Genomic DNA, 26564 nt, shown 5'->3' on the forward strand with positions numbered 1-26564 from the left:
AAGAGTGTGTGAATAGGGAGAATATACTATTTATAGGCCAGTGAAGCGAACAGTCGAGCACTAGGTGATTAACAAGTGGCTGGCTAGGAAGTAATAAGAAGTGTTAGTGGGTTTCGGTTGAGATCCCACGACCAAGGGATAACTGCTAATGATGATAGAGTGTCTTGGAAATCGTGCGGCCGAAAAAAGTCACCATCATATATGAAGTCATGAGTAATGATAAGATAGCTAGCCGAAGTATGTAATGTCAAAAGGCCAACTCCTCGATCGACGTGCTCATGTCAAAGCCAGTCGTTTTAGGGGACAATTTGTTAGCTGACCAATTTCGGCTATGAGAGAAAGCCAATGTCGACTAGGGGACCTGTCAGAGCACCCTCGATAGGATGGTAGACGCGTCCAAAGATTGACACCTGTAAGCCTCGGTCGAAGTCGAAGGGTTTGAGCGGTGAAGGAAATCATGGGCACTAAAAGAAATCGTGGATAGTTATTTGTCAATGTGGGGGAAGTGGACCGACGCGTGGCATCATGGGAGGGTTTTGTAACCTCCAGACTGTTATTTTCAACTAGTATTTAAGCCAATGTTATGTGAGATTTTAGAGGGGGCATTTTGAACATTTGCAGTAGGGGTAAAGCTTGAAGTATCAAAGCGTTTACGAGAAAATAGTCAATCTCCTCACAAAAATGTACTTTGCTTCCATTTTATATTTACAAGTAATTTAATATTACCAAATTTACCTTTTGTCTTTCTTACTTTATTGTTTATACGTTCCCTTTTCGCCTTACGTTTTTCACGTCCCTAACTCATCAAGAGTTACATTTACACCGTTTTAAACCTTTTCAAAAACATTGTTTACCAAAAGTCATACGCTCAAACACTAAGTCCAAGACTTTGTAGACGGTCCTGCAAGTAACCCTCTTATAGGAAGGCTAGAGATTGTTGAACGAACAACACTCGGACACTGCAGGGTCAGCAGAATCAGGTTGGCGATGAATTCCATTGATTGGGGAAGTTTCAAAGAAACAATATGCCAACCTTCAAAGGCATATATGATCCAGAGGATGCACATACATGGCTTAGAGAGATTGAAAAGATTTTTTGAGTGATAGATTGTGTTGAAGCTCGGAAGGTGCAATTCGATACTCATATGCTGTCAGAGAAAGTCGAAGACTGGTGGAATAATGCGTGTCAGAGACTGGAGAATGTGGGTGCTGAGATTACTTGGTCGTGCCTAGTGTTGAATTTTTAGATAAATATTTTCCAAAGGACATGCATAGTAAGAAAAATATTTAGTTCCTCGAGCTAAAACATGGAAATATGACAGTTGTTAAGTATGCTGCTAAGTTCGAAGAGTTGGTGAAGTTGTGTCCACACTATAGTAATGTGGTAGTTGAAGGGTCGAAGTGTATCAAGTTCAAAAATGGATTGCGTCCTGAGATCAAGCAAGACATTGGGTATCATGAGATTCGTCGGTTTCCTATGTTGGTGAATAAATACAGAATTTATGATGAGGATATCAGATTTTGGTCCACTCACTATAAGAGTCTCAGTGAGAAGAAAGGAAAGAATTAGAATCGTGGAAATCCGTATAATGCTTCAGCTAACAAATGGAAGTAGAAAGCTTTTAGAACATGCTAAGTGGGAAAGAGACTCCCTCTTCTATAAAGTGCATTAAGTATTAGGTCATTGGACATCATTCTAATGACTGCAAGACTTATGAGAAGAGGTGCTTCAAGTTTGAAAATACTCGACATCTTATCGTCGGTTGTAACACTAACTCACTGACTTGCTTCAAATCTGGGGAACCAGGTCACATTAGTACTCATTTCCAGAAACACAAGAAGGTTCGGTCTAGAGGAAAAGTTTTTGCTTTGACTGGGTCAGAGACTACTAGCAAATACATATTGATTCGAGGTATGTGTTTTATTAATGGTATTATGATGATTGCTATTATTGACACGTATGTAACTCATTCTTTTATTTCGCTTGAGTGTGCTAAGAGGTTGAACTTAGAATTGTCTTTTATGGTTATGAGTATGATTGTTGACTCTAGCTCTGGATCTAGTAACTACTTCGTGGGTGTGTTTGAATTTTTTGCTGACTATCTGTGGTAAGAAATTTAGGATGGATCTAGTTTGTCTACCGTCGGATAGACTCGATGTTATCCTTGGAATGAATTAGTCCGAGTTCAACCATATTCATATCAACTGTTTCGGTAAGTCAGTTTATTTTCAGACTTTGATGCAAGTTACAAGTTATTTGTGTTTGCTAAATAAGTGGGTGAATTCATCAAGAGTGATACTAATGTGTTTATGATATTGGCTTTTATGAAGGCTGAAGATAAATCTGCCATTGGTGAATTATCAGTGGTGTGCGATTTTCCATAAGTATTTCCAGATGATATCAGTGATTTGCCACTGGATCGCGAGGTTGAGTTCTCCATAAACTTACATCCTGATACTAGTCATGTGTCAATGGCATTGTATAGAATGTATGCTTAAGAGTTGAGTGAGCTGGAGAAATAGTTTGAAAGGTTGCTTGAGGAAAAGTTTGTTTGATTAAGTGTTTTGTCGTAGGGAGAATCGATGTTGTTAGTCAATAAAAAAGATGGTAACATGAGGTTGTGTGTTGACTATCGACAATTGAACAAAGTGACTATCAAGAATAAGTATCCTCTTCAGAGAATTGATGATTTGATGGATCAATTGGTTGGTGCTTGTGTATTCAGTAATATTGATTTGAGGTCGAGTTATCATCAGATACGAGTGAGACCAGAAGATATTCCAAAGACTGCGTTCATAATGAGATATGGTCATTTTGAGTATTCAATAATGTCGTTTGAAGTGTCTAATATGTCTGGTGTATTTATAGAAAATATGAATAGGAATTTATATCCTTATCCAGATCAGTTTGTGGTTGTGTTCATCGATGATATTTTGATATATTCTAAGTCAGATGATGAGCATGTGGAGCATCTAAGGGTGGTGTTGCAAACTTTACAAGAGTGGAAGATTTATGCCAAGTTGTTGAAGGTTGATCTTGTGTTACAGTGGGAGACCCTGAAATCTATCACTGAGATCAAAAGTTTTTTGGGTTTGGCTAGTTATATTATAGGAGGTTTATTGAAGGCTTTTCGAAGTAAGCATTGTCTTTGACTCAATTGACTCGAAATGGTCAAGCTTATGTATGGGATGTTCAATGTGAAAAAAAGATTTCAAGAACTAAAGAGGAAACTGATGGCAACACTAGTTTTGATTTTGCCGAATCTAAGTGAATACTTCGTTGTGTATTGTGATGCTTAGAAGATGGTTCTAGGTGGTGTGGTGTGTAACACCTTAATCCCTAACTCGAAATTTAATAAAATAATTCAAATGAAATTCCACAATTAGAGTGTCGTGCATGTTTCACCATAGCATAAAATATCAAACACAAAAATGTCATATGAAAATAAGCAGCGGAAATCATCAAGTTCGACATATAAGTCTCAACAAGAAACAAATTCCAACATAAGAAAATCATAACACAAGTAAAAAATGAACATCTCATCCCTAGTGCTACATATTCCTTAAATAATAATGCTAAAATTGAATTAGATCAAGATACCTTTCAAAAACTAAGAATTAGAAACTCAGGAGATAGAAAATAGACTATTTAACTGGTCAATGACAAAGATTAAACTTAAATAAATTTATAAAATTAGAACATTTGATTTTAATATTAAAAAAATTACTCATATTACCGAATGTGCCAAGTCTATATCTAATAAGTATGAAATGATAAATTTATTAGATAGAAAATTGCTAGAAACTCATTACAACGAAGGATATCGTTATATCCATCTAGGATTAATTCAAATCGGTGTTAATCCTAGATAAATATAGCGATATCCTTATTTGTAATGAGTTTCTAACAATTTTTTGTCTAATAAATTAATCGTTTTATGCTTATTAGAGATAGACTTAGCAAATTTGGTAGTATGACTATTTTTTTAATATTAAAATCAAACATGATAATTTTATAAATTTCTTTAAGTTTAATCTCACGCATTGACCAATTAACTAATCTATTTTTCATCTTCTGAATTTCTAATTCTTGGTTTTGAAAGGTATCTTGATCTAATTCAATTTTATCATTATTATTTAAGGGAGCAGGAACTAAAGTTGTGTTATTAATTTTACTATGTGAACTGCACCTTAACTCACTAAAAACCTTAATGATTTGAGACATGGTTACTAAACAATATCTTTACAATTAACTTTATTATATCGAACTAGTTATTTTTCACTTTTTTGGCTTACTCTCAATCTCTATCCCCCCCTTATTGTTTGGTTTCTTAACAACAACTACATTGTGTTAAATCAACAGTTTTATTGCCTAATCTCTCGGGACTTACGACTTGGACTACACACTACCAACAAATACCCTTAAAGAAATTCAAAATTTAAGATTATGATTGAAAATAAACAGTAAAATAAGAAAAACTTTTAAAATAACATTTTTTTATATAAAAAACCTCTTAAAATATAATATAGATAACTATCTCACCACCAACCTGACTCTGATACCAGAGCGGTATGAGGCGTGTGTATATATATATATATATATATATATAATTTATAGATAATTATAAATTTTTCTGGAAAGGGGACATGTTATATAATAAAAAGAGTATATAAGAGGTTCTTCTAGATTTTTTGCGGCGGTTAAATTTCTAAAGTTTACAAGAGATGAATTTAAAAGATGTCTTCTACTAGTATTTTGTAATCCGAATCTTGTAACCAATTTATGAATTTCTTGAAATCTATTGTTTTTATTTGTTAAAAGATAAATGTCACTACTTGTACAATATATTTTTTTTTGGATAAACTTGCCTCTCTTTGGTTCTTAATACACATCTCAATCTTAAATTATATAGTTGATAGAAAAAAGTTACATCAATATTGCGTTATATTAACTTTATTTGGGTCTACTTGAACTTGCGTACGTAACAATGCACTATCGAGCTTGAAGGTAGCTTTGTAATATTTTGGAGGTTATAAAATTTGACATCTTTATTAATTTTTCTAAGTTGTCACATATATTTTTATTATGATAGTTCGAGATTGTCTACTTCTTCTCAACGAACTCAAAATTTCATTCATCATATATAATTGATAACAACTAACAAATATGTATTTAAAGTCTCGTTTAATTCAAATGACATTTTAAATCTTTGCCCCAAATCATGTTTCCTTCGTAATTGTCTATGCCTTTGCAAATAAGTAGCAAATGCCTATCATCTTCTTCAAACATATCATAACAAAGGCAAGTGTGTGTGCATTCCATATGTTTTTTAAGAGGTTCTTCATAGTAGGGAGACAACCTCCTACAATTCTCCAAAGCAACACCTTGATTTTTGTATGGTATTTTTAATTCCCACAATTGCATCCAACTTCCTTCAACAAAGTCATTCGTGTTATCAATTAAGTTATCCATTGCGCTATAACATGCAAATCTCACAATTTTTTTCTTTATTATTGACAAAAACTAAAGACATCCTCTTATTCACCTATGTTTTGTTTTCATGAAAAAAACATATAAAGAAACATTCTTCCATTCCTCGATATCATGATTAATAATATGGCTCACACACAAATCTTCCATACCAATTATTAGACTATATATACAATTCTTTATGCGAGCCCCTTTAATATAAGGGTCCATCCATAATTTGAATTTACTACTATTTCACACCTTCCATCTGATTTATAAATTTACTAAACCCCCAAAAAGATGAATGTTATGCCAAGCAAAATTTAGGTTATGGTTCAAACGAGTCCCAATGAAATTTTTATTTGAAAAATATTTGATTTTGAAGACACAAGTTACCATAACATCGTGGATGGTAATAAGTTTCCAACTTCCATTTCTTAGCATGACTAAATTAAATTTACGTAAATGTTGGATCCCCACACATCCACATTCATTCCTCGTCACAATTTTTTTTCAATTAAACAAATTAATATTTCCCCTAACTCTTTTATTTAACCCTCGTCGCCTGAATAAATCATCTGTTCCAACACATCATCTAAAGAAGATGGTAACAAAAATATGTTTATGTAATACATTAAAAGATACCAAACAACTCACTTGACCAATACTTCTCAAGTCTTTAATAAATATATTTTTTCAATATAAAAACTATAACTTTTAGCTTCTCACAACAAAAGATCTCATAAACAAAAATCTCTTAAAAGTACACTAAACATATAATTAATAACACATCTATATAATATATTAGTGAGATATGTAAATTTTGAATTAGAGATGAAAAAAATATTTTTGAAAACTCATATTAGTATTTTGATTTTTCAAATGAAATTTAGCGTGTAACAAGATATTCTGGTGGTGTTACTATTTGACCTAGCAAAAATCTTTACCCTCTCTCTTTTTTGGTAAAAGATATTTTCTCATTTTCAACCTAAAGTAAAACAAGAATCAAAAAATATTTTCTCCCCCATTTGAAACACACAACACATTCATTTAGATTATCTTTTCTTCCTTCATTCCACTTCCGTAGCAGGATCACCAACACGACGTCGTCAAGAGAATCTCACACATTCTTCGTAAGTCCTCTTCTAGATCTAAACCCTACCTCACTTCCTCACTGGTTTTTCACTTTTTTTCGATTCCAAACTCAATTTCACTTCCATGTCAATTTTCTCACCGTTTTCTTGATTCTCAACCGTAGATTTTCCCCGAAGAGCTCATGAACTGTGTGAAAATGTTCGTTTTAATGTTCTTAATGTGAAATCTAAAATTTGAGGCTATAGAAACTCTATGGTCACATCAAGATGTGTAAAGATAATTTGATTTTGTAGTTATAGGTTAGTAAAAATCAATGTAAAAGCATATACACACACAATCACTATAATTATATATGTAATCATTTTATGTTTGGAATTAGTTAAAAAACCGCGCACGCTGTACCGCTATTATGCATTGGAATTTAGGGTATCTGATATGAAAGCCGATTACATTATGTCAACTCTTCTATTTGCAGTATATTGGCGCGTTTTTGATACAATATGTCAACTCTGCTATTTGCAGTATATTGGTGCGTTTTTGATACAATATGTCAACTCTGCTATTTACAATATATTGGCGCGTTTTTGAAACAATATGTCAAGTCTGCCATTTGCAGTATGTTGGCACGTTTTTGATGCAATATGTCAACTCTGCTATTTGCAGAGTATATTGGCGCGCTTTTCATACAATATGTCAACTCTGCTATTTGCAATAAATTGGCGTGTTTTTGATAACAATATGTCAACTCTGCTATTTGCAGTATATTGGCGCGTTTTTGATACAATATGTTGACTCTGCTAAATATTGGCGCGTTTTTGGTACTCTATGTCAACTCTGCTAAATATTGGCGCGTTTTTGATACTCTATGTCAACTCTGCTAAATATTGGCGCGTTTTTGATACTATATGTCAACTCTGCTAAATATTGGCACGCTTTTGATACAATATGTCAATTCTGCTTTTGCAGTATATTGGCGCGTTTTTGATACAATATGTCAACTCTGCTATTTGTATTAAAAAATTACTACAAAATATGAAATTGTGAGTCAGTTAGTTGTATTATATACAATACCTAGAGCAATAAAACTTCACTACTCGTAACTAGATAAAGACGCAACTCATCGCCTCAAAAAAAGAAGAAGAAGGTAACCGATATGTTCTTCACTTCGTTCCTTTATCCGTTTCTCGCAATGTATGCAACTATGCGTCATGCTTTATTAATTGTTTGAATTATCGAGATTTTGAATTTTATGTCAGTTTTTATGTCCGTTATTTTTAAATTTGTTGTCTGTGTAAACTTTTATTTGTGTGCAACATGCTTTATTTTATATTTTAACCGCGTCACGGCTTCTGCTATTTACCTGCTACCCATTTGCTATTTCTCATATCAAATTTCTGATAATATGCCATTTTCCGCGATTTGCTATTAATAACACTAATTTTCCGCGATCTGCTATTAATAACACTAGTAATTCGGAATTCTGCTGGGAGGTCTGGTCAAAAGAATGTTTTGGTCCGAGTTTGAACTCGAGTTCTTATGATTTTGATGCTCAAGTCTGCGGTACTTACTCCCTCACGCGAAAGACTCTTTTAATTTGACGTTTTTTTTTTGCTGTCGAATCTGACTCTTCTAAAGAGCGCAACTAAGTGTGAAGTGCATAATGTCAACAATTGGTGCTTGAATAAACGATTGACACTACTCGTACATGAATAGCAAACATATTATGAGTGTATTGAATTACCAAACTTTGATTTTCTCATTAACACGGTTGTTAAAATTTTGATTTGAACCGTAAAATTCCATGATTTTGCTATCATGCTTGCCCTTAGCTATTAAGAATATATGCATAATCCTATTATGGTGAAATCAGGTGGAATATACCACGTTAATCGTTGAATTGTATAATCTTACGATCTTTGAAATGTTTATGCGATTATGCTTTTGAATAAATTTAAATTTATAAACGTATTTGAAGTGTGATTTGATGTTATAATTATCTTATTTGTGAGCTATGCTAATGAGTTTAAATTTACACAAGTATTTCAAGTGGTTTAAGGTTTTTTTTTGTCTTACTAATGCTATTTTATATGAATATTTATGAATTTATATCCATATGTATGAGTTTTAGATTTTTGTTTAATGTTATGGTAAGCATTATGATTCCATGATTTACGATTTTACTTTGCCTTCCCGATTTTGCGTAGAATCTTGATTTTGACTACCTTGCTCATTAATAATTAAGATTATGTTATTTACTCTACTCATTTATTATGTATTTTATAATTTATAGTATTTATTTTAAAAGCTATGATTACTTAATTTTTGACGTCTCTTTTTTGGTACATATTTATCAAGATACCCTAGCAACTCCCTTTTTAAGATGATTACATACATATATGATTGGTATTAAAATGAATACACTGATTTTGTGGTTTGCACTGCTTCTGATTTTTATTCTTTTGTCGTCGAATACTAAAATGTAATCTACGAAGCATTCACAAGTCACAACATAACCCGTGAAAAGAGAGAGATAGAGTGCTTGGTGCTATGACAGTTCTCAATTCTAATTGCATCTTTTATTTCATAAGAAGAATGAGATGACATTTGATCTTGTGACACTAAATTTGTCTGCTCTCCATCGATATCAGTTGTTGGTAGATGTCCTCCTGGACACTGTTTGATTTCCTATTGTTTTCATTGAATAACGGCATGATAGCATACATTATACACTAGGAGCAGCTCATGGTGACCTTAACTAGTATCCTCAGAGTTGCATAATTATTATTTTTCCACATCTTCTAATTAAGGAACAGTTTAATTGTTTGTTAGTGATTTCTTATTTTATTCTTAATATCTCATGCCTGTCTCAAGTGTGGTTTCTTTTCATATATGCATAATGGTTTGGTGTATTTTGCTGTTTCTGTATGGGAGATATATCATCTTCCATGAAGCGTTTGTTTATAATCCTTTTATATTAATCACATCTATCTAACTCATTATTAACGGGATAATAGATAGTAGAAGCTGATATTCTTTTTCTAACAATGGATTTCCATGATATTGATTATGCCTTTTTATTTAGTTATATGCATCAAATCTCTCATTCAGTTGATATTCATTTCATGTGAATTATAGGAGAATCTCGGATGTGTAAAACTTGTCATAAATCAGTATGGGAAACAATGCGTTTGATGGGAAACTATTGACAGAGAAGTTGCGTAAACTCAACAATTCGCAACAAAGCATTGAATGTATCCAACACCATCTCTTCTTATTTTGTCTGGGTTGTTTTAATGATGATGTTTATTTTGTTATCTCTGCTTTATCAAGCTCCAGTACATATATTATGGCAATGAAACCTTCCATGGAGCTATTGACTATGTTCGTTCTTATATGTGGGATTCAAGTCATGTTAGTTCTATTTTAGGATTTAGGTACTTTATTAATTTCATTAATCACTTTCAAGGTGTACCTTGATTTTTCTAATGAAAGAATGTTTAGTGTTCCTTAATATCTTTCAAAGTTTTTATAATAAATTTTGAACTTAGTTTGGGCATCCTATCTATTTGAATTTTCACTATAATAACGCAAACAATTTTTTTTTCACTGTCAATTCACTTGCTCATGCCCACATATTTCTCACTAAAATGTTATTGCAGAAAGCAAATACCATCATTTGTGATGACTTTGTGCTTACTGTTGGTTTTGATAAATGGAATGCAAGCTTCTCGTTTCCCGAGGATCAACTTTTTATTATTCCTCCAAGGCTCTAAGTGTCGTTGATTCTCCATGTTTAGTACACAATTTTATACCAAGTCTTGATAAGTTTTTGGCTTGTGAAGTGCATTTTTCGTAACTATTCTCGAGTGTAGGTAGGATACATATGTTATTGCCCTTCAATTCATTACTTCTACGTATATGCTAATATCACATGTTTTGAGGATACCTCTCTGTATTTTTTTGGTGAGATTAGAGGTTGTTTCCTAGGCATTACTAGTTCCTTATTCAGTTCCATTGGTCAGAGTGATTTGTCAGTCTTTATTTGTTCCTGCCACTCCACGTCCTATTATTATGTATCAACGTCTTCTCATTATGCACCAATGAAGGAAGTTGCCAGTGGAGAGAAAATTGTTTTGTCTTTTGCCTTAACCTACTCCAAATCGATCTGAATTGCCTGTTGACCCGTTTATACTCTTCGCAAAGGCACACAGGTTATCTGTAATCCTCGTCTCATTTATCATATATAGTTTCTTGACCTGTCAGTATTATCTTTTGTCTGCTGCTTCAGCAACCTCTCTAAAAGCTCTTTGAAAAGCAGTCGGGCCCCAATTTTTGTCCATTTTTGCAATTTGGTCTTGACTTATATCTAAAATGCAGTTTGGCCCACATTTTATCTTTTCAGGTATTTTTCGAACAGTAATATTAGTTTTGATTTTGATATGTGATTCAGTTTAGATCATATATATTTTTCGCATGATTTGCTCCTTCCATTTTGCTTTGCATTTGACTATTGTATTGGCAAAATGTATTTCTTAAACATCCAATCAGCGGTATCCAAATTGTGTGTTTCTCACCGGAATAGAGCAAAATATATAGTTGAAACTTGGAATAAATTGTTCAGTTCTTCCCAGAAAGATCAGCGTGTCCCTTTTCTGAACTTGGCTAATCATATCTTGCAAACTAGTAAGCGCAAAGGCACCGAGTTCGTTAATGAATTCTGGAAAGTTCTTCCATCAGCTCTCGAGCGTGTTTATGCAAGTGATGAGTCAGGAAAGAATTCAGTAATCAGGCTTGTAAGTTCCATTCTCACTTGCCATAAGTCCTTTTAATCAATTGTATAAAAATGCTCAGTACAGTAAATCTGTTTATCTTTCGCTCAATTTTGTATTAATACTAGATTTGTAGGTTGGGCCTGGGTATCTTTTATTGTTTGTTTTTTCGGGTTTTATTAGAATAAACATTGAACTAAACTGCTATGGTTGAAAGAATGATGGACTCTCAGATTGAAGAACCTTCTTAATATATGCTGAATGACGTACATTACTGCTGAGGCTTCTGCTATTTGCCCGAGATGCCATCCAATATTTCTCATATCGGTTTTTTGGTGATCTGCTATTTTCCGTGATTTGCTATTAACAACACTGATTTTGACAATGCTGCTGTCGTTGTTCAGTTACCTTTGGTCAGAGCTGTTAGAATGTTGAATATTAGCCACGATTCTCTTGAAATCTGTAAATTTGTAATTGATTTGATTACACTAAATTAGATCTATTTAAAAAAGACTTCTTGATGACCCGCTATAGCAGGTAATGCCTAGGACTGACTGACAAGTGTCAGTCAGTTTGTTACAGTATGTTGTGGCTGTTACAGCTGCTTCCTTATGAAACAGTTAGTTACTGACAGTTACAGGGCTAGGAAATTATACAGTGCACCTTCAATAAGTTCTCATGAGCTTACTTACTAGTAAAAATTGATTCTTTGATAGTCCCTTTGAAGCTGCACTGAGTTTGAGTTGAGTAGAGTCACACACAGTGAGCTTGACTCTAAGGTCTTCAAATCTAGAGAGATAGCACTCTGGTTAGGATATCAGCAACATTGGGAGTGCCCAAGTACAAGAGTGACCTTGAGATTCTTGCCAAGAATCTTTTCCCTGACAAAAAATAGATCAAGTTCCATGTGCACGTGCATTGTGCGAGCATGGACAACAGGGTTGTGAGCAAGGACAACAGTAATCATATTGTCTTATAGGGCACTAGCAGTTGTGTAGAGAACACCCAATTCAATGAGCAGAGATCAAACCCATAGCATTCTGAAGTTGCAAGAGCAAGACTTCTGTATTCAACTTCAGTGCTAGATTTAAATTATTATTTGTTTCTTAGCAAATCAAGAGACAAGATTGGGGCCTATGAAGATGTAAGTACCTGAGGTCGACCTTCTGTCACGTAGATCAAATCTCCAGTCTGCATCACAGCAGGCCAATAATGGGAAAGGAAAAGTGTGAATAGGTTTGAAATGAAGTCCTAGGTGATGGCGCCTTTGAGGTGCCTAAGAATACGCTTGACTGCAGTCCAATGATATTCAAGGGATTGGAAATAGGCATGGCAAAATAATCCGAATCCGACCGTCTCCGCCCCGATTCTAAACGGGAAAACTGGGTGCGGGGGGAGGGGGTGGGGAAAACCCAGTTTTTAGTTACGAGGGTGGGGGCGGGGGATGCTTATACTCACCCTTCACCCACCCCTGCCTCGTCCCGGCCTATTAAGTTTATTTTATTATCCTTATTTTTAATAACTTTATTACTCATTTACCCTTCTTAATCTTAAGATATTAAGTTTATTAGAATTAATATATATATATATATATATATATATATATATATATATATATATATATATATATATATATATATATATATATATATATATATAATATATATATATATATATATATATATATATATATATATATATATTTGAAAATATATATATATATATTTGAAAATATAGATTAAATGAAAATGACCCAGTATTATGATTATTATTAAAATGATAAAATATTTAGTTTAATTATTGGTTTTTGTTGCTATGGAAAAACACATGCATTTCATTAAAAAAATTATATTTTTTGCGGGTGGGTGAAGGGCAGGGCGTAGAAACCCGTCCCCCAACGGGGGCGGTAATGCTTAAACCCGCCCCACCTTGTCCCATTGCCATGTCCAACAAAGCATATGTCAGTCTTTGTAATTGCCATGCCCATTGCGATTCCACAATGGATCTATATAGGGTAGCATTGGAGAATTTCTCATAACCTTCTTTAGATAACTTTTTGAACCAGCTATAATGGGGAAGGGAGAGGCTTGTCTTCCTGCAGATTGACCTCTGCAAGAAAATCTCTAATACTCTACCCGTCTCATAAAAATTGTCTCATTTGTATTTTTTTTTCTATCAAAATAATCGTCTTTATAATTTCAATGCAACATTTAATATTTTTCCCACTAATTCTATCATTAAAATGGAAGCCTTTTGCCACTTAGCGAACTTTATGTTTGTTGATTGAAACATCATGGTTTTCTTTGATCGTGAACACCCACTTGCATCCAATAGGGAGTCCACCAGATGGAAAGGGGTACAAGTGTTATTCCTTAGGAGAACATCATATTCATTTTGCTTAGCAGCAACAAGCCAAGTTGGACTTTAGAGTGCTTGTTTAGTGGTTTTTGGTTCAGCATGTGCAAGAAGAAGGGGGGAATTTAATTTAGGACATATGATTCTTGACCTGGTTCTAGTTTGCATTGGATCTATATTAGGTGGAATAAGGCTTAGGCTATTTAGGATTTGGAATAGTAGGAGTTAATCGAGCAATTGGAGATGGTGAAGGCAAAGTGTTCAAAGAGGGAGATGATAGCGTGTTAAGGGGGTGTTATGGTGAAATTTGAGTGTTAACATGTGAGATCAAAGGTGGAGAGATAGGTGAAACATTGGGTGATGTTGAGGGCAGTGTTGCAGGTGTTAGAGTGGATTGAATTGGGAGTGATGAGACAATGTGAATAGATCCTGATATAGGATTGGAAGAAGGGCTCGAAACAATAGGAGATGGAAAGAGTTTGAGATAAGGATAGTTGTTTTCATTTAAGATTACATCCTTGGAAATATATAACCTGCCAGGAGAAGGTAAACGACTTATGAGATACAATGCAGTTAAGACAACCTCGCCTTAATAATTCTTAGGAACCTTATTTTTGGAATATAATAGAACATGTTTGGTTTAGCAAGTGTTGATTCTTTCTCTCAGCAATTTCATTTTGTTAAGGAGTTTTAATACAGGAAGACTAACAAATAATACATTCTTTCTGACATAAAAATTAAGACCGTAGTTAAAGTGATCATTGACATTATCGAATCTAATTCTCTTAATACTCACACCAAACTGATTTTTAACCATATAGAAGAAGTGAAGAAACCCAAAACAAACTTCAAATTTTAGTTTTAGCAAGTAGACCCAAGTAACCTGAGTGCAATCATCAATAAATATTACAAACCAACGAGCACCTGATATATTTGGAGCATTTGACGGATCCCACACGTCAGTATGAATGAAATAAAATGGGAAACTACTCATTTTATTACTGACTGGGAAAGAGACACGCTTGTTTAGCAAATTGACACACCTCACAACAAAGACTCTCCACATCTAAATATTTTAAAAAATGAAGAAAATAATTTTTTTATGACTTTAAATGAAAGATCCAATATGACATTGGTATAAAAGGACCTTCTCTCTATTGATTTTAATTGATTATTGTTGAAAGAAAGAAGGAATATGAATAATCAATCAGATACACTACAATGTGTAGTGATTCTCATATTTATATTAATAAGTCTCAGAATTTGGGTTGAGCCTAACTCATCCCTATAAAACTGGCTTGTAAGGTGAGGATTGCCTCCACTTATAAACGCAACACAAGCCATATCTCTAAGCAACGTGAGACTAAATCCACCCCTTCAAAGCCAACACAATGAAGGTGTTGGAATCCCCACGTGGTTCTCATCAGAAGGTGTTAGGGGCTGTAATGAGGCAAGCCAAATTGCCGCAATTAGGGCGATTAGGGGCAAACCGCAATTAAGGTGGAAAGTCCAACACCCCCCTCACGCTTGGACCTCAATGAACCCAAAACGTGGACGATGCGGGAGGCCCAACAATGGATCTATGATAGGCTCTGATACCATCTCAGAATTCGGGTTGAGCCTAGCTCATCCCTACAAAACTAGCTTGTAAGGTGAGAATTGTCCCCACTTATAAACACAACACGTGCCATATCTTTAAGCAACGTGAAATTAAATTCATCCCTTCAAAGCCAACACAATGTAGGTGTTAGGGGCTGCAATGAGACAAGACAAAGTGCCGCAATTAAGTCGACTAGGGGCGTACTGCAATTAAGGCGGAAAGCCCAACACACCTTCTTATGCTTGGGCCTCAATGAGCCCAAAGCGTGGACGATACGGGAAGCCTGACAATAGGTCTAGGATAAACTCTGATACCATCTCAAAATTTGTGTTAGGTCTAACTCATCCCTACAAAATTGACTTGTAAGGTGAGGATTTCCCCCACTTATAAACACAACACACATATCTCTAAGCAATGTGAGACTAAATCCACCCCTTCAAAGCTAACACAATCAAGGTGTTAGGGGCTGCAATGAGGCAAGTCAAAGTGTCGCAAATAAGTCGGAAAGTCCAACAATAAGTTAAAAGAGTAATACATAAGAAAGGCAAATGGGGATATACTTAATACTAAATCCTAGTAATATATTAATATAATATAACTCTTAATACTCCCCCTCAAGCTGGAGCATATATATTAATCATGCCCGACTTCTTACAAATGAAATCACTACGCAACCATTCAATACCCTTGTAAACAAATTTGCTAGTTGATCTTCTGTCATAACATAGGAAGTGGATATAAGATTTTTTTGAACCTTCTATCTGATTAAGAGACAATCTACCTCAATGTGTTTTGTTCTTTCATGAAAGACCGAATTTGATGTAATATGTATGGCAGCCTGATTATAACACCACAATTTTATAGGACAATTATTCTCAAATCCCATCTCATCCAAGAGTTGTCTTACCTATATCAAGTTCACAAGTAGTTTGAACCATAGCCCTGTATTCTGCTTCTGCACTTGATCTTGCTATGAAGTTTTGTTTCTTATCTTTTTAAGATATCAAATTACCTCCGAAGAAAACATAGTATCATATAATAGATTTCCGATCCATTGGACTTCCTGCCCAATCTGAATTAGAAAAAGCCTCAACCTGCATATGCATATGATCTTGGTACACAATTCCCTTTCCCGGAGCTTTCTTCAAATATTTAACAATGCAGATTAGTGCTTTCCAATGAGTATCAGTGGGGGAAGACATGAATTGACTTACAACACTTACAGGAAAAGCAAATATCAGGTCCCGTAACAGTTAAGTAATTCAATTTTCCACCAATTTTCTATACTTCTGTGGATCCGAGAAAAAAGTTCCATCCACTGTCAACTTAACTCCAAGCTCCATAGGAGTCTAACATGGTTTGGATCCCATCATAACAGTTTCACTCAATATATCTAGAATATATTTTTCTTGTGAAAGGAAAATCCCCTTTGAATACATAATTTCAATGTTCAAGAAGTACTTCGAGACTCCCAAATTTTTGGTCTGAAATTTGGTTTGAGGGAAAGTCTTCAATTTGTCAATTCCTTTGCCATCACTTCCAATAAGTATACACCACAAGTAAGATATTTCCACAATTTCTTTTATTAAAAAATACTGTATGATCACTCTGACGTTGTTTCATTCCAAATGCCAAAACAACTTCACTGAATCTCCAAAACCAAGACCTAGGTGATTGTTTCAAGCCACTTCACTGAATCTCCAAAACCAAGACCTAGGTGATTGTTTCAAGCCATACAATGATTTTTTTACAAGACGCACCTGTCCATGCTCCCCTTGAGCAATAAAATCGAGTGGTTGCTCCATATACACCTTCTCTTGTAAAGCACCATGCAAGAAGACATTCTTCACATTTAATTTAATCAAGGGTCAATAGTGCTTGGCAGCAAGAGATAAATAATACGAATAAATGAATTTAGCCATAAGGAAAAAGTATCAGTATAGTCAACTCCATATGTTTAGGCATATCCTTTAGCAACTAGTCGTACTTTTAAGCGGGCCACAGAGAGCCATCTAGATTCATCTTGATAGTATATACTCATTTGCATCCAATAGCTTGCTTGCCTGCCTGCAGGAAGAGAAACTAAATTGCATGTGTCATTATGCTCAAGAGCATTCATTTTCTCCTCCATAACTTGTCTCCAACCATTATGAATAGTAGTATCTAAAAGAGATTTAGGAACGGAAATAAAATCTATGCCAACAACAAAAGATTTAAAAGTAGATGACAAAAAATTAGAAGACACATAAGAGGAAATAGGATACGTACAAGTACGCTTACCTTTTCATAAGACAATTGGAAGGTCATTTGCAGAATTTGCAGACACTGGAAGGGGTAGAGGTTGAGTATCTTCTGGGATATCCTTTCTTGAAACCTGGGGACAACGAAAATATGTCTTCTCAGAGAACTTGAAACCTGTTGCAATAGGAGTTGGAGGAACACAGTGAATAATGGTATAAGTTAAGAAAGAATCATTTGACTCACCCACTGGCAAGGACAATTGAGACTCAGCAAAAAAAGCAAAAAAAGGACGATCTTCAAAGAATGGGATATCAGCTGAAATCAGATAATGACCAAGATATGGGGAAAAGCAACGACAACCCTTTTGGGTATGAGAGTAACCCAAAAATACACACTTCAATGACTTTGGATCCAACTTAGTTAACTGTGAACGAATATCAAACACAAAACATGTACAACCAAATATTTTCCGGTGTAAAGAAAACAGAGAATGAGAATGAAAAATGATGAAATAATGGATAACACCATTTAAAATAGATGATGACATGCTATTAATTAAGTGGGCAGGAATGAGTACCGTAAAAATAAATTATCTACAACACTTCCGGTTGATGGAGCTTGTGTAGGGCAGAAGTCCAGGAGGGATTCTAGCAGTTACCTTGAGAACTAGGAGTCAAGGCTGTGGGAGGCATATAATCTCTTTTGAAATGCTGCAAACAAATGGATGCACCATGGTCAAACTTTGCAGCTGCTTCTAACTGTATGAAACAGTTAGTCACAGTTAGTTATAGGGCTAAGCTATTATACAGTGCACCTACAGTAAGCTCACGAGTTTACTTACTAGATAACTATAAACTTGTTAGAAATAGGCCTTGTTCTCTAATAGCCTTTATTATTAGGTTTATTGTTTACTGTTACAATTCAGTTAAAGTTGTTAGAATCAGTTACAGTTAGCTTTCATATAGTTAGAGTTAGTTACAAGCTGCTGTAACAGCTTGCACTAAGTCTAAGAGTGAGAGTTGAGAAGCTCACTCTAAATAATCTATCATGTATAATCAAATCAATCAAGAGATTCAAATAATTTCATCACAACAGATTCTAACAAACTGATCCTTTGATAGGAGCCCATAAAAGTGTTCCAAATATCCTAGAAACCTCCACTGCTGTAGGGAAAACTTCATTGCAAGGTTCTTTCATGCTTTTTAATATCTTAATTGTAACTGTTGATACTGGTGGTAAATCTATATTATTTCTTTTAAGGGCGTGATTCTTACCAGCATTTACCAGTGCATTATATTTTATTAGGCGCGTGAACTCTTACTTTGAGTAAGTGCAATTTGATTTAACATCTTACCATTTCATTTTCTCTCTTATGTTTAGATTGACATTTGGGAGGAGAGAAAGGTTTTTGGTTCGCGGTCTCTGGGTCTCAAGGGTGAAATAATGAGCAAGAGTCCCCTTCCATCATCGGTAAGCAATGGAAAGAATTCAAATTCAAATTCAAATTCAAATTCAAATCCAAATCCTATCAAGATAGCTAAGAGGGACACCCACTCATTGAGATTAGTAAGCAAGTTACTGCAGCACTGTCTGATATATGATTTATTCACATATTATTATGTTTTGTCTTGATATATTTGATCTTGAGGTATTTCGTATCTTGGTCATCTTCATTGCAGAAACTAGCTATCGGTTGTTTGCCAGAAAAGATAATAACAGCACTGCATTCTGTAAACGAAGAACATCCTAACGAGGAGGCTGCCCTGAACAAGTGTAATGCTGCTGTATGTAAAGTGGGTAAGCTTGTAGAAGATGTTGAAAATACACTGTCTCAAGGTAAGAGGAGTTAATCGAACTTAAGTTTCTTGCTTTGACATGAATTATGTGATGACAGATTTTTTTTTCTTCAAGTGTTCTCCTTTTGAGCCTTTTTTTTATGGACATTCACGATAAATACATGGTTATCATAATTGAAATATTGTTTAAAATATAAATGTTTAATTGCAATGTTGAGATCACTATTATTCCACCCACATTAGTTCACATGTCAGATTTCTAGATGTAAGACCTAAGTAGTGTTTATAAATCTTGGACAATCCTCCCCTTACAAACTATTGAAATATCAGAATGTATTATTATAATTTCATTGTAACTGTATGCAATAGATTCAACTCTACTCTATTTATAGAGTTGTAGTTAGGCTAAACTAACTCTCTTAAATCAAGGGAACAATTCCCGAATTCAAAGAGCTGCCACAACACAAACTAAGAGTATAATTATTGGAGTCTTTCGTTCGTTCTTTCACGCAACCCAACAACACTGTTAGATCTATATGGATAATTCACCATAAAATTTTTCAACGTTCCTCTGCAAGGAAACGTTTCTTATTTGACATTTGGTTAATTGGTTAATCTTTAGTGTTATTGAAGTACACAAAGACCCAATTTATAGAGTATAATGTAGGGATTAGAGGGGGCCATTTTAAAGTTTTTGATAAGTTGTACGTATATTCAAAAAAATATAGATGAGTTTTTTTTTTGGGTAACAAATGAGGGCCAAAGCCCAACAGAAAAAGGAAAACTAGGAAAACACCACCCCAGAGGTGGTTACACCTCTAGCACCATCTTCAAGTAATCTAGCAATGACACTCAGCGCCGAATCAAACACGATTAACTCCGAATCAAGAACGCGACCAATGTTAGCTAACACATCTGCGCACTTATTGGATTCTCGATTCGCATGCTCAATCTCACAATATCATGCATACCAATTAAACTTCGAATCCTTTTTAATTAAGGCCACACCTTCCCCATTCTTCGTGCTCCCCTTCTCAATTGCATGCACTGCTTCCATCGAATCTGCAATGATCACCACCCTGCGCATCCCAAACTCTGTGGTGAGCTTCAAACCTTCGAGAACTCCCCAAAGTTCTGCCATAAACACGCTGCAGTACCCCAACGATTTTGCGAACTCGCTGATCTAGATTCCATTGTTATCCTGAATCACCCCTCCATAACCAACAACCTTTCGATCCTTACACGCATCATCTATGTTCAGCTTCACCATATTGCTATCTGGAGGAGTCCATCCTATCATCCTGGTTGTTTTGTTCCATATCTTGACCGAATTATTCAAGCTCTTACCATCTTCATACTCCTTTTTCCTCTGCAAAATACATAACCCCGGATCGTAAGGCCTCATGTACTCTTCCTCACGCTCTTCCTTATTCTGCCATGTCCACAACACATGATAACCCGTCGCCCAAATGCTGTTCCAATTCCTGTCGTTGATATTAAATATGACCATTCCTGCAGATCATACATGAAAAAACCACCATGAAGTCGAGTAGGAACTAATTCCCCCACATCTTCCTTGCACTGGCGCAGTCTCTCAATGCATGCATAGTTGTTTTGCAAGAACTACCACAAAGATTACACATTGCAGACCCCATGCCTTTTCTACTTTTACTAAGATTAGTTAGTAATCTATCATGTTTAAGCAGCCACATAAAGGTCCTCACTCTCTCCGGAACATTAAGCATCCAAACCATCATCCACCCTCCATTAACACTATCCTCCTTTTCATTAGAAAGATGCAAATACATATCTTTATCCGACAAGGATCCATCCTATTAGAAAAAATTGATAAAAGCTGTTATATTTTATTCATCAGCCTTAGCTGGTTTATATAGTGAAGATACAATAATTACAATTTATTTTATCCTTAATTGAGAATAAAGAAAAATAAAGGTAGTATTAAAGACAATAATAAAATCGGAAATAATATATTTTCCAACACCCCCCTCAAGTTGGTGCATAGATATCTATCATGCCCAACTTATCTATCAAATACTCAAAAGTAGGCCTTGCCAAGCTTTTGGGCAGGATATCCGCAGTTTGTTGACTTGAAGTCACGAAGGGTAGACATATGATTCCCGCATCTAACTTCTCCTTTATGAAGTGTCGATCAATCTCGATATGCTTGGTTCTGTCATGTTGAACTGGATTATGAGCTATGCTAATAGCAGCTTTACTGTCAGAGTACAATTTCAGTGGAAGCTCAATTTTCATCTTAAGTTCTTCTAAGACTCTAAGGATCCATAATCCTTCACAAATACCTTGAGACATAGCTCTAAACTCGGCCTCTGCACTACTCCTTGCTACAACTCCTTGTTTCTTGCTCCTCCATGTCACAAGATTACCCCAAACATAGGTACAATATCCAGATGTTGATCTTCTATCTGTGACTGAACCTGCCCAATCGGCATCGGTGAAGATAGACACATTTTTTTCACTAGTCTTCTTAAAAAATAATCCTTTTCCAGGATTTCCCTTCAAATATCTCAGTATCCTATATACTGCCTCAAGATGTTCCTCGAAAGGAGAATGCATAAACTGACTCACTACACTAACTGAGAAAGCAATATCAGGTCGGATGTGTGACAAATAAATCAGTTTCCCAACCAATCTCTGATATCTCCCAGTATCAACAGAAACATTACCTTCTCCCCAAAGTTTAGCATTAGGATCCATAGGGGTATCTGCAGGACGACATCCACTCATTCCTGTTTCTTTCAACAAGTCTATAATGCCATTTTTTGACCGAGCAACCTCCATACCTAGAAAATATCTCATGAATCCCAGATCCTTGATTTCAAAGTCTACTGCCAATTTCTCTTTTACTCTTGCCATTTCCACTGTATCGTCTCCAGTAAGGACAATATCATCAACATAAACAATCAGGACAGCAACTTTCCCATTGTGGGAGAATTTTGTGAACAAGGTGTGGTCAGCCTGTCCTTGGATGTACCCTTGTTTCTTCATGGACTGAGTGAATTTTTCAAACCAAGCTCTAGGGGACTGCTTTAATCCATACAAAGACTTATTTAGTTTGCACACATTTGATCCAAATTTGTTTTCAAAGCCAGGGGGAATGTCCATATATATTTCTTCTTCTAGATCGCCATTAAGAAAGACATTCTTAACATCTAACTGGTGCAAAGGCCAATCCATGTTAGCAGCAAGAGACAAAAGAATTCTGACAGTGTTCAATTTTATATCATATTCGAATTTGTCTTCATCTATGTCTGCCTTCACTTCAAAATTGTCTAGTGTAGAAATTCCAAAAAGTGTACAGGTTGCTCTAGAAATTCCAAAGTGGAGGGAAGCTGTACTTGAGGAGATGAAAACTCTAGAAAAGAACAAAACTTGGAGTGTTACGCCACTACCAGATGGCAAGAAGACAGTTGGATGCAAATGGGTGTTTACTGTGAAGTATAATTCAGATGGGTCAATTGAAAGGTACAAGGCTCGCTTGGTGGCTAAAGGCTTTACTCAGACCTATGGTATAGATTACTCAGAGACATTTGCTACTGTTAAGAAATCAATTTTTCCTTTGCTATCCAATACCAATCGAACGGTTTGAGCCCATTCATTGTAGTTATTCCCATTCATTTTAGGGATATTGACCTTGAGGGAGTATGAGGAACCCTCTCGATCATTACCGCCTATGTTGGAATAACCGTCACCAAAAACAATGTTGTTCCTGTTTCCATGGTTGCCGTCATTACTGCCACTGTTTATGACCACCGGCGGTTCCTCATGTACACCGTTTCCGCGGCCACCGCCGTTTCCATGGCTGAAGCCCGAATCAGATTGTTGTTGGTCGCTATTACTGCTATTGTTTATGACCACCAACGGTTCCTCATGTATACCGTTTCCGCGGCCACCGCCGTTTCCACGGCCACCGCGCGAATCAGATTGTGGTTGGTCGCCATGGTTGGATCCAGTGTAGGCTTGTGATAGTGGATGCCACATGTTGTTGTCATTCGCCATAGGAGGTTAACAGAATATGTGAATTGGGTCAAACAAAAATATGTTAAGGGAAATTTTACGGTAACCCCTAACCCAGTGCTCTGATACCATACTAGAAAAAATTGGTAAAAGCTGTTATATTTTATTCATCAGCCTTAGCTGGTTTATATAGTGAAGATTCAATAATTACAATTTATTTTATCCTTAATTGAGAATAAAGAAAAATAAAGGTAGTATTAAAGACAATAATAAAATCGAAAATAATATATTTTCCAACACATCCCATTTAGTTGCTATTACAAATTCATCCATTTCATATCCTACTGTAGGAGGAAGGATAGACTGCATTCTGTGCAGAAGCTCATAAGGCATCCACTCCTGCATTAAGCTCCAATTCTACACACCATTTTCATTTATCAAATCGCTGACTCTTGCACCTACCAGTTCATCAGGAATTTGAACTTGATAATCCATAATGTTTCTCCCTGCCTCCAACCAATTATCACTCCAAACCTTAATACTTCTTCCATTTCCAATATTCCACACCTATGCAGTCATAACATGAGGAATAGGTTTTGCAATATCTTTCCATAAACCTGAGTCTGAGCCTTTGTACATTGAATTTTCATGCATTTCTCCAGACTTGTATCGACCTTGCATAACCTTACACCACAGGTCATCTGCGTTATTGATTATCATCCAACTTAATTTCATGATATAAGCTCTATTCATAACATCAAGCCTCTTCAAACCTAATCCACCCAGCAACTTTGATTTGGTTAGTGTAGCCCAGCCTACCGCATGTATTCTCTTCTTATCATCCATTCCGCCCCAGATAAAGTTCTTTTAGAGACTATGAATTTCATATATACTCTTTTTTTAGAAGCATATCAGACATCATTGGATATATCGGAATGGCTTGTAAGACACTTTTCGCCAGCGTTATTCTACCTGTAAAAGATAAATGGTTAGTTTTCCAACTCGCCAACTTATTGAATATCTGCTCCACCATATAATAGTCAGCCTTTTTGAGCTTTTTCCCGCTAAGAGGCACCCCCAAATACTTGCCAAAATGATCCGTCTCCTTAAATCCTGAGATTTGCAAAAGTTTCAGCTTCAAACCTCGGGCAACATTCTTAGAGAATAAAACACGTCTTCTCATTGCCGACTTCTTGGCCAGACATGCTGCATAAGCTCTGAAGTGTATTTATGACACACTTCATTTGATTTTCAGTTGTTTAGATAATTGGGAAGTGTGAAATAATATAAAAAATTTAATGGAGTCCATTTAAAGAACCAAAATGAGTTCTTTGGATGTGGATGCTCTAACTGCGCACTGTTACAACATAAACTAACAGCATGCTGTTATAACAGAAACTGACAGCATATCAGCTGGCACATGTACCAGCTGTCATGCCTTAACTGACAGTATCTCTAACACAAACTAGTTTTAGTTTCATTTATGTAACATCATTTTAGATTCATTTCATGTAAACATAGGATGTTGGAATTGACACTTTTAAGTAACTAGTTTCATGCAGCATTGAACCCTGACCTCCCAATTGCCAAAGGAATAAAAAAACGTTCCAGATAAGCACCGTATCTTCTATGTAATTATTTATCTCAACTTCCGTTGCAAACAAACCTAAACACTTAATTAAGCCATATATCCAAACACTTAAATAACAACCAAGCCTTATCCCACTGAGTGGTGTCGACATATATCCAAACACTTATTGTAGAAAATAAATTTAAAAAGAGAAACAATAGAGAGAAAGTAAAGAAAGAGAAGGTACTGTCATGGGATGCACTAGATATGCAGACATTAGTTATGTAATTTGCAATATTATTTTTTGTTGTTCATCACTGTCCGAATAATTAGTAACAGAAACTTGTAATACTACCTAAAATCCTTGCTGTAGTTAGTTATGACCAGATTTTTAGTGCAAGAGCTTCACTAATTAATCAATTTTACTTGTAATTTCAGGAAATCAGCTGGAATCCACTTTGGTTCTTGACTTGCAACAGCAGGAAAAGGAGCTTAAACAATATACGGTGCAACTTGAAAATGCGGAGGCTGCTAGGGCTACTTTGCTTTCCCAGCTAAAAGAAGCACTGCAGGAACAGGTGCAATTAGTTTTAAAATATGCTTATATTTAAAGACACATGGCTGCTTTGCTAACCTCAAAATTTTCAGGAATCAAGTCAAGAACTTGTTCGCTCTCAATTGCTAGTAAGAACCTGTCTTCTATCTGTCTCTGTTCTTTTTCCATGTGTGAAATGTTGTCTTTCCCCTGGAATATGCTGTATTTCTAAATGTTTGTTGTATCTTGATGTGCTACAATACTAATATATTAAGATGATAAAGAATCTGGCCAACTTTTTGTTAACTTTGACCTTATGATACACTGTATGGCTTGAGGATTTAGAATTTAATTTCATTAACTTTTAAAATAATAGAAAATATTTGTTCTAGTTGTATCTGTATCAACTTTAAATAAATAGTTCATCAAAAGAATAAAAATCACCAAGGATTGGGTGGCTTTTCATCAAAAGAACTGTTTCTCTTTTTGTTTTTCTCAAGCTATTATCATATTTACATCTTCTCATGCTTCAAGATTCGTTTGTAATAGTTAAACCCTCTAAATTGACAACCTGGCAAAGTTGGCCATGCCATGTATCTAACATACATCATCATGTTACATAGCTGTCTTTCCTCTCACGTTGATATAAATATTAAGTTTACGAAATTGACATTGTTCGCAACATTTCTCTTATGTTCCCACTCTTTTGCACCTCGCGGTCTTCATCTGTATCTTAATTGGAACAAAAAGCTTAGGAAATTACTCGGAGTGGTTATTGTCCTTCCCTCTGTATCCTTGTTTTCTTGGTAGCAGCAGTAGGCAGAGAATAAAATTTTCCCCAATGGGCATGTTTTTCCTTTCAATACTGTTCTGAAGCATGTTTAGAAGAGAGTTAAGTAGTGGGTGGTAAGGGACGTAAACGGGAGAAATGTGGTGTGCTACCTTTTGTTAGTATTTGGGTTGAGCCTAAGTCAACCTCACTAACCCTGCTCTGCTTCCCACTTACAAAGACTTTTATTTTTATGTCATATGAAAGAATAATAGAAATCTGTTAGAGAATTCTGTTATGCCCAGTTCAGAATTTCATATTGTGTATACATTAATTGAAAGAGTACAAGAGATCTCTTTATATAGTGA

The 26564-nt window shown here is 35.3% G+C and overlaps 1 protein-coding gene across 2 annotated transcripts in view; it reads left to right on the top strand.

Moving 5' to 3' along the window:
- The first annotated feature begins 6438 nt into the window (after positions 1-6438).
- LOC127125116 (uncharacterized) overlaps positions 6439-26564 on the top strand; it is a 30580-nt gene continuing 10454 nt past the window's right edge. Inside the window, exons 1-7 of one of the 2 annotated variants that reach the window (XM_051054193.1) lie at positions 6439-6603; positions 9701-9816; positions 11114-11358; positions 18911-19096; positions 19210-19366; positions 25331-25470; positions 25541-25576. In XM_051054193.1, the coding sequence (XP_050910150.1) occupies positions 9738-9816; positions 11114-11358; positions 18911-19096; positions 19210-19366; positions 25331-25470; positions 25541-25576 (843 nt within the window). In that variant the 5' untranslated portion in view covers positions 6439-6603; positions 9701-9737. The remainder of the gene's footprint in view (positions 6604-9700; positions 9817-11113; positions 11359-18910; positions 19097-19209; positions 19367-25330; positions 25471-25540; positions 25577-26564) is intronic. The other variant, XM_051054194.1, reaches the window with a different exon arrangement.

The sequence above is a fragment of the Lathyrus oleraceus genome, chromosome 1, assembly GCF_024323335.1.
Source record: "Lathyrus oleraceus cultivar Zhongwan6 chromosome 1, CAAS_Psat_ZW6_1.0, whole genome shotgun sequence".
Taxonomy (NCBI): Eukaryota; Viridiplantae; Streptophyta; class Magnoliopsida; order Fabales; family Fabaceae; genus Lathyrus; species Lathyrus oleraceus.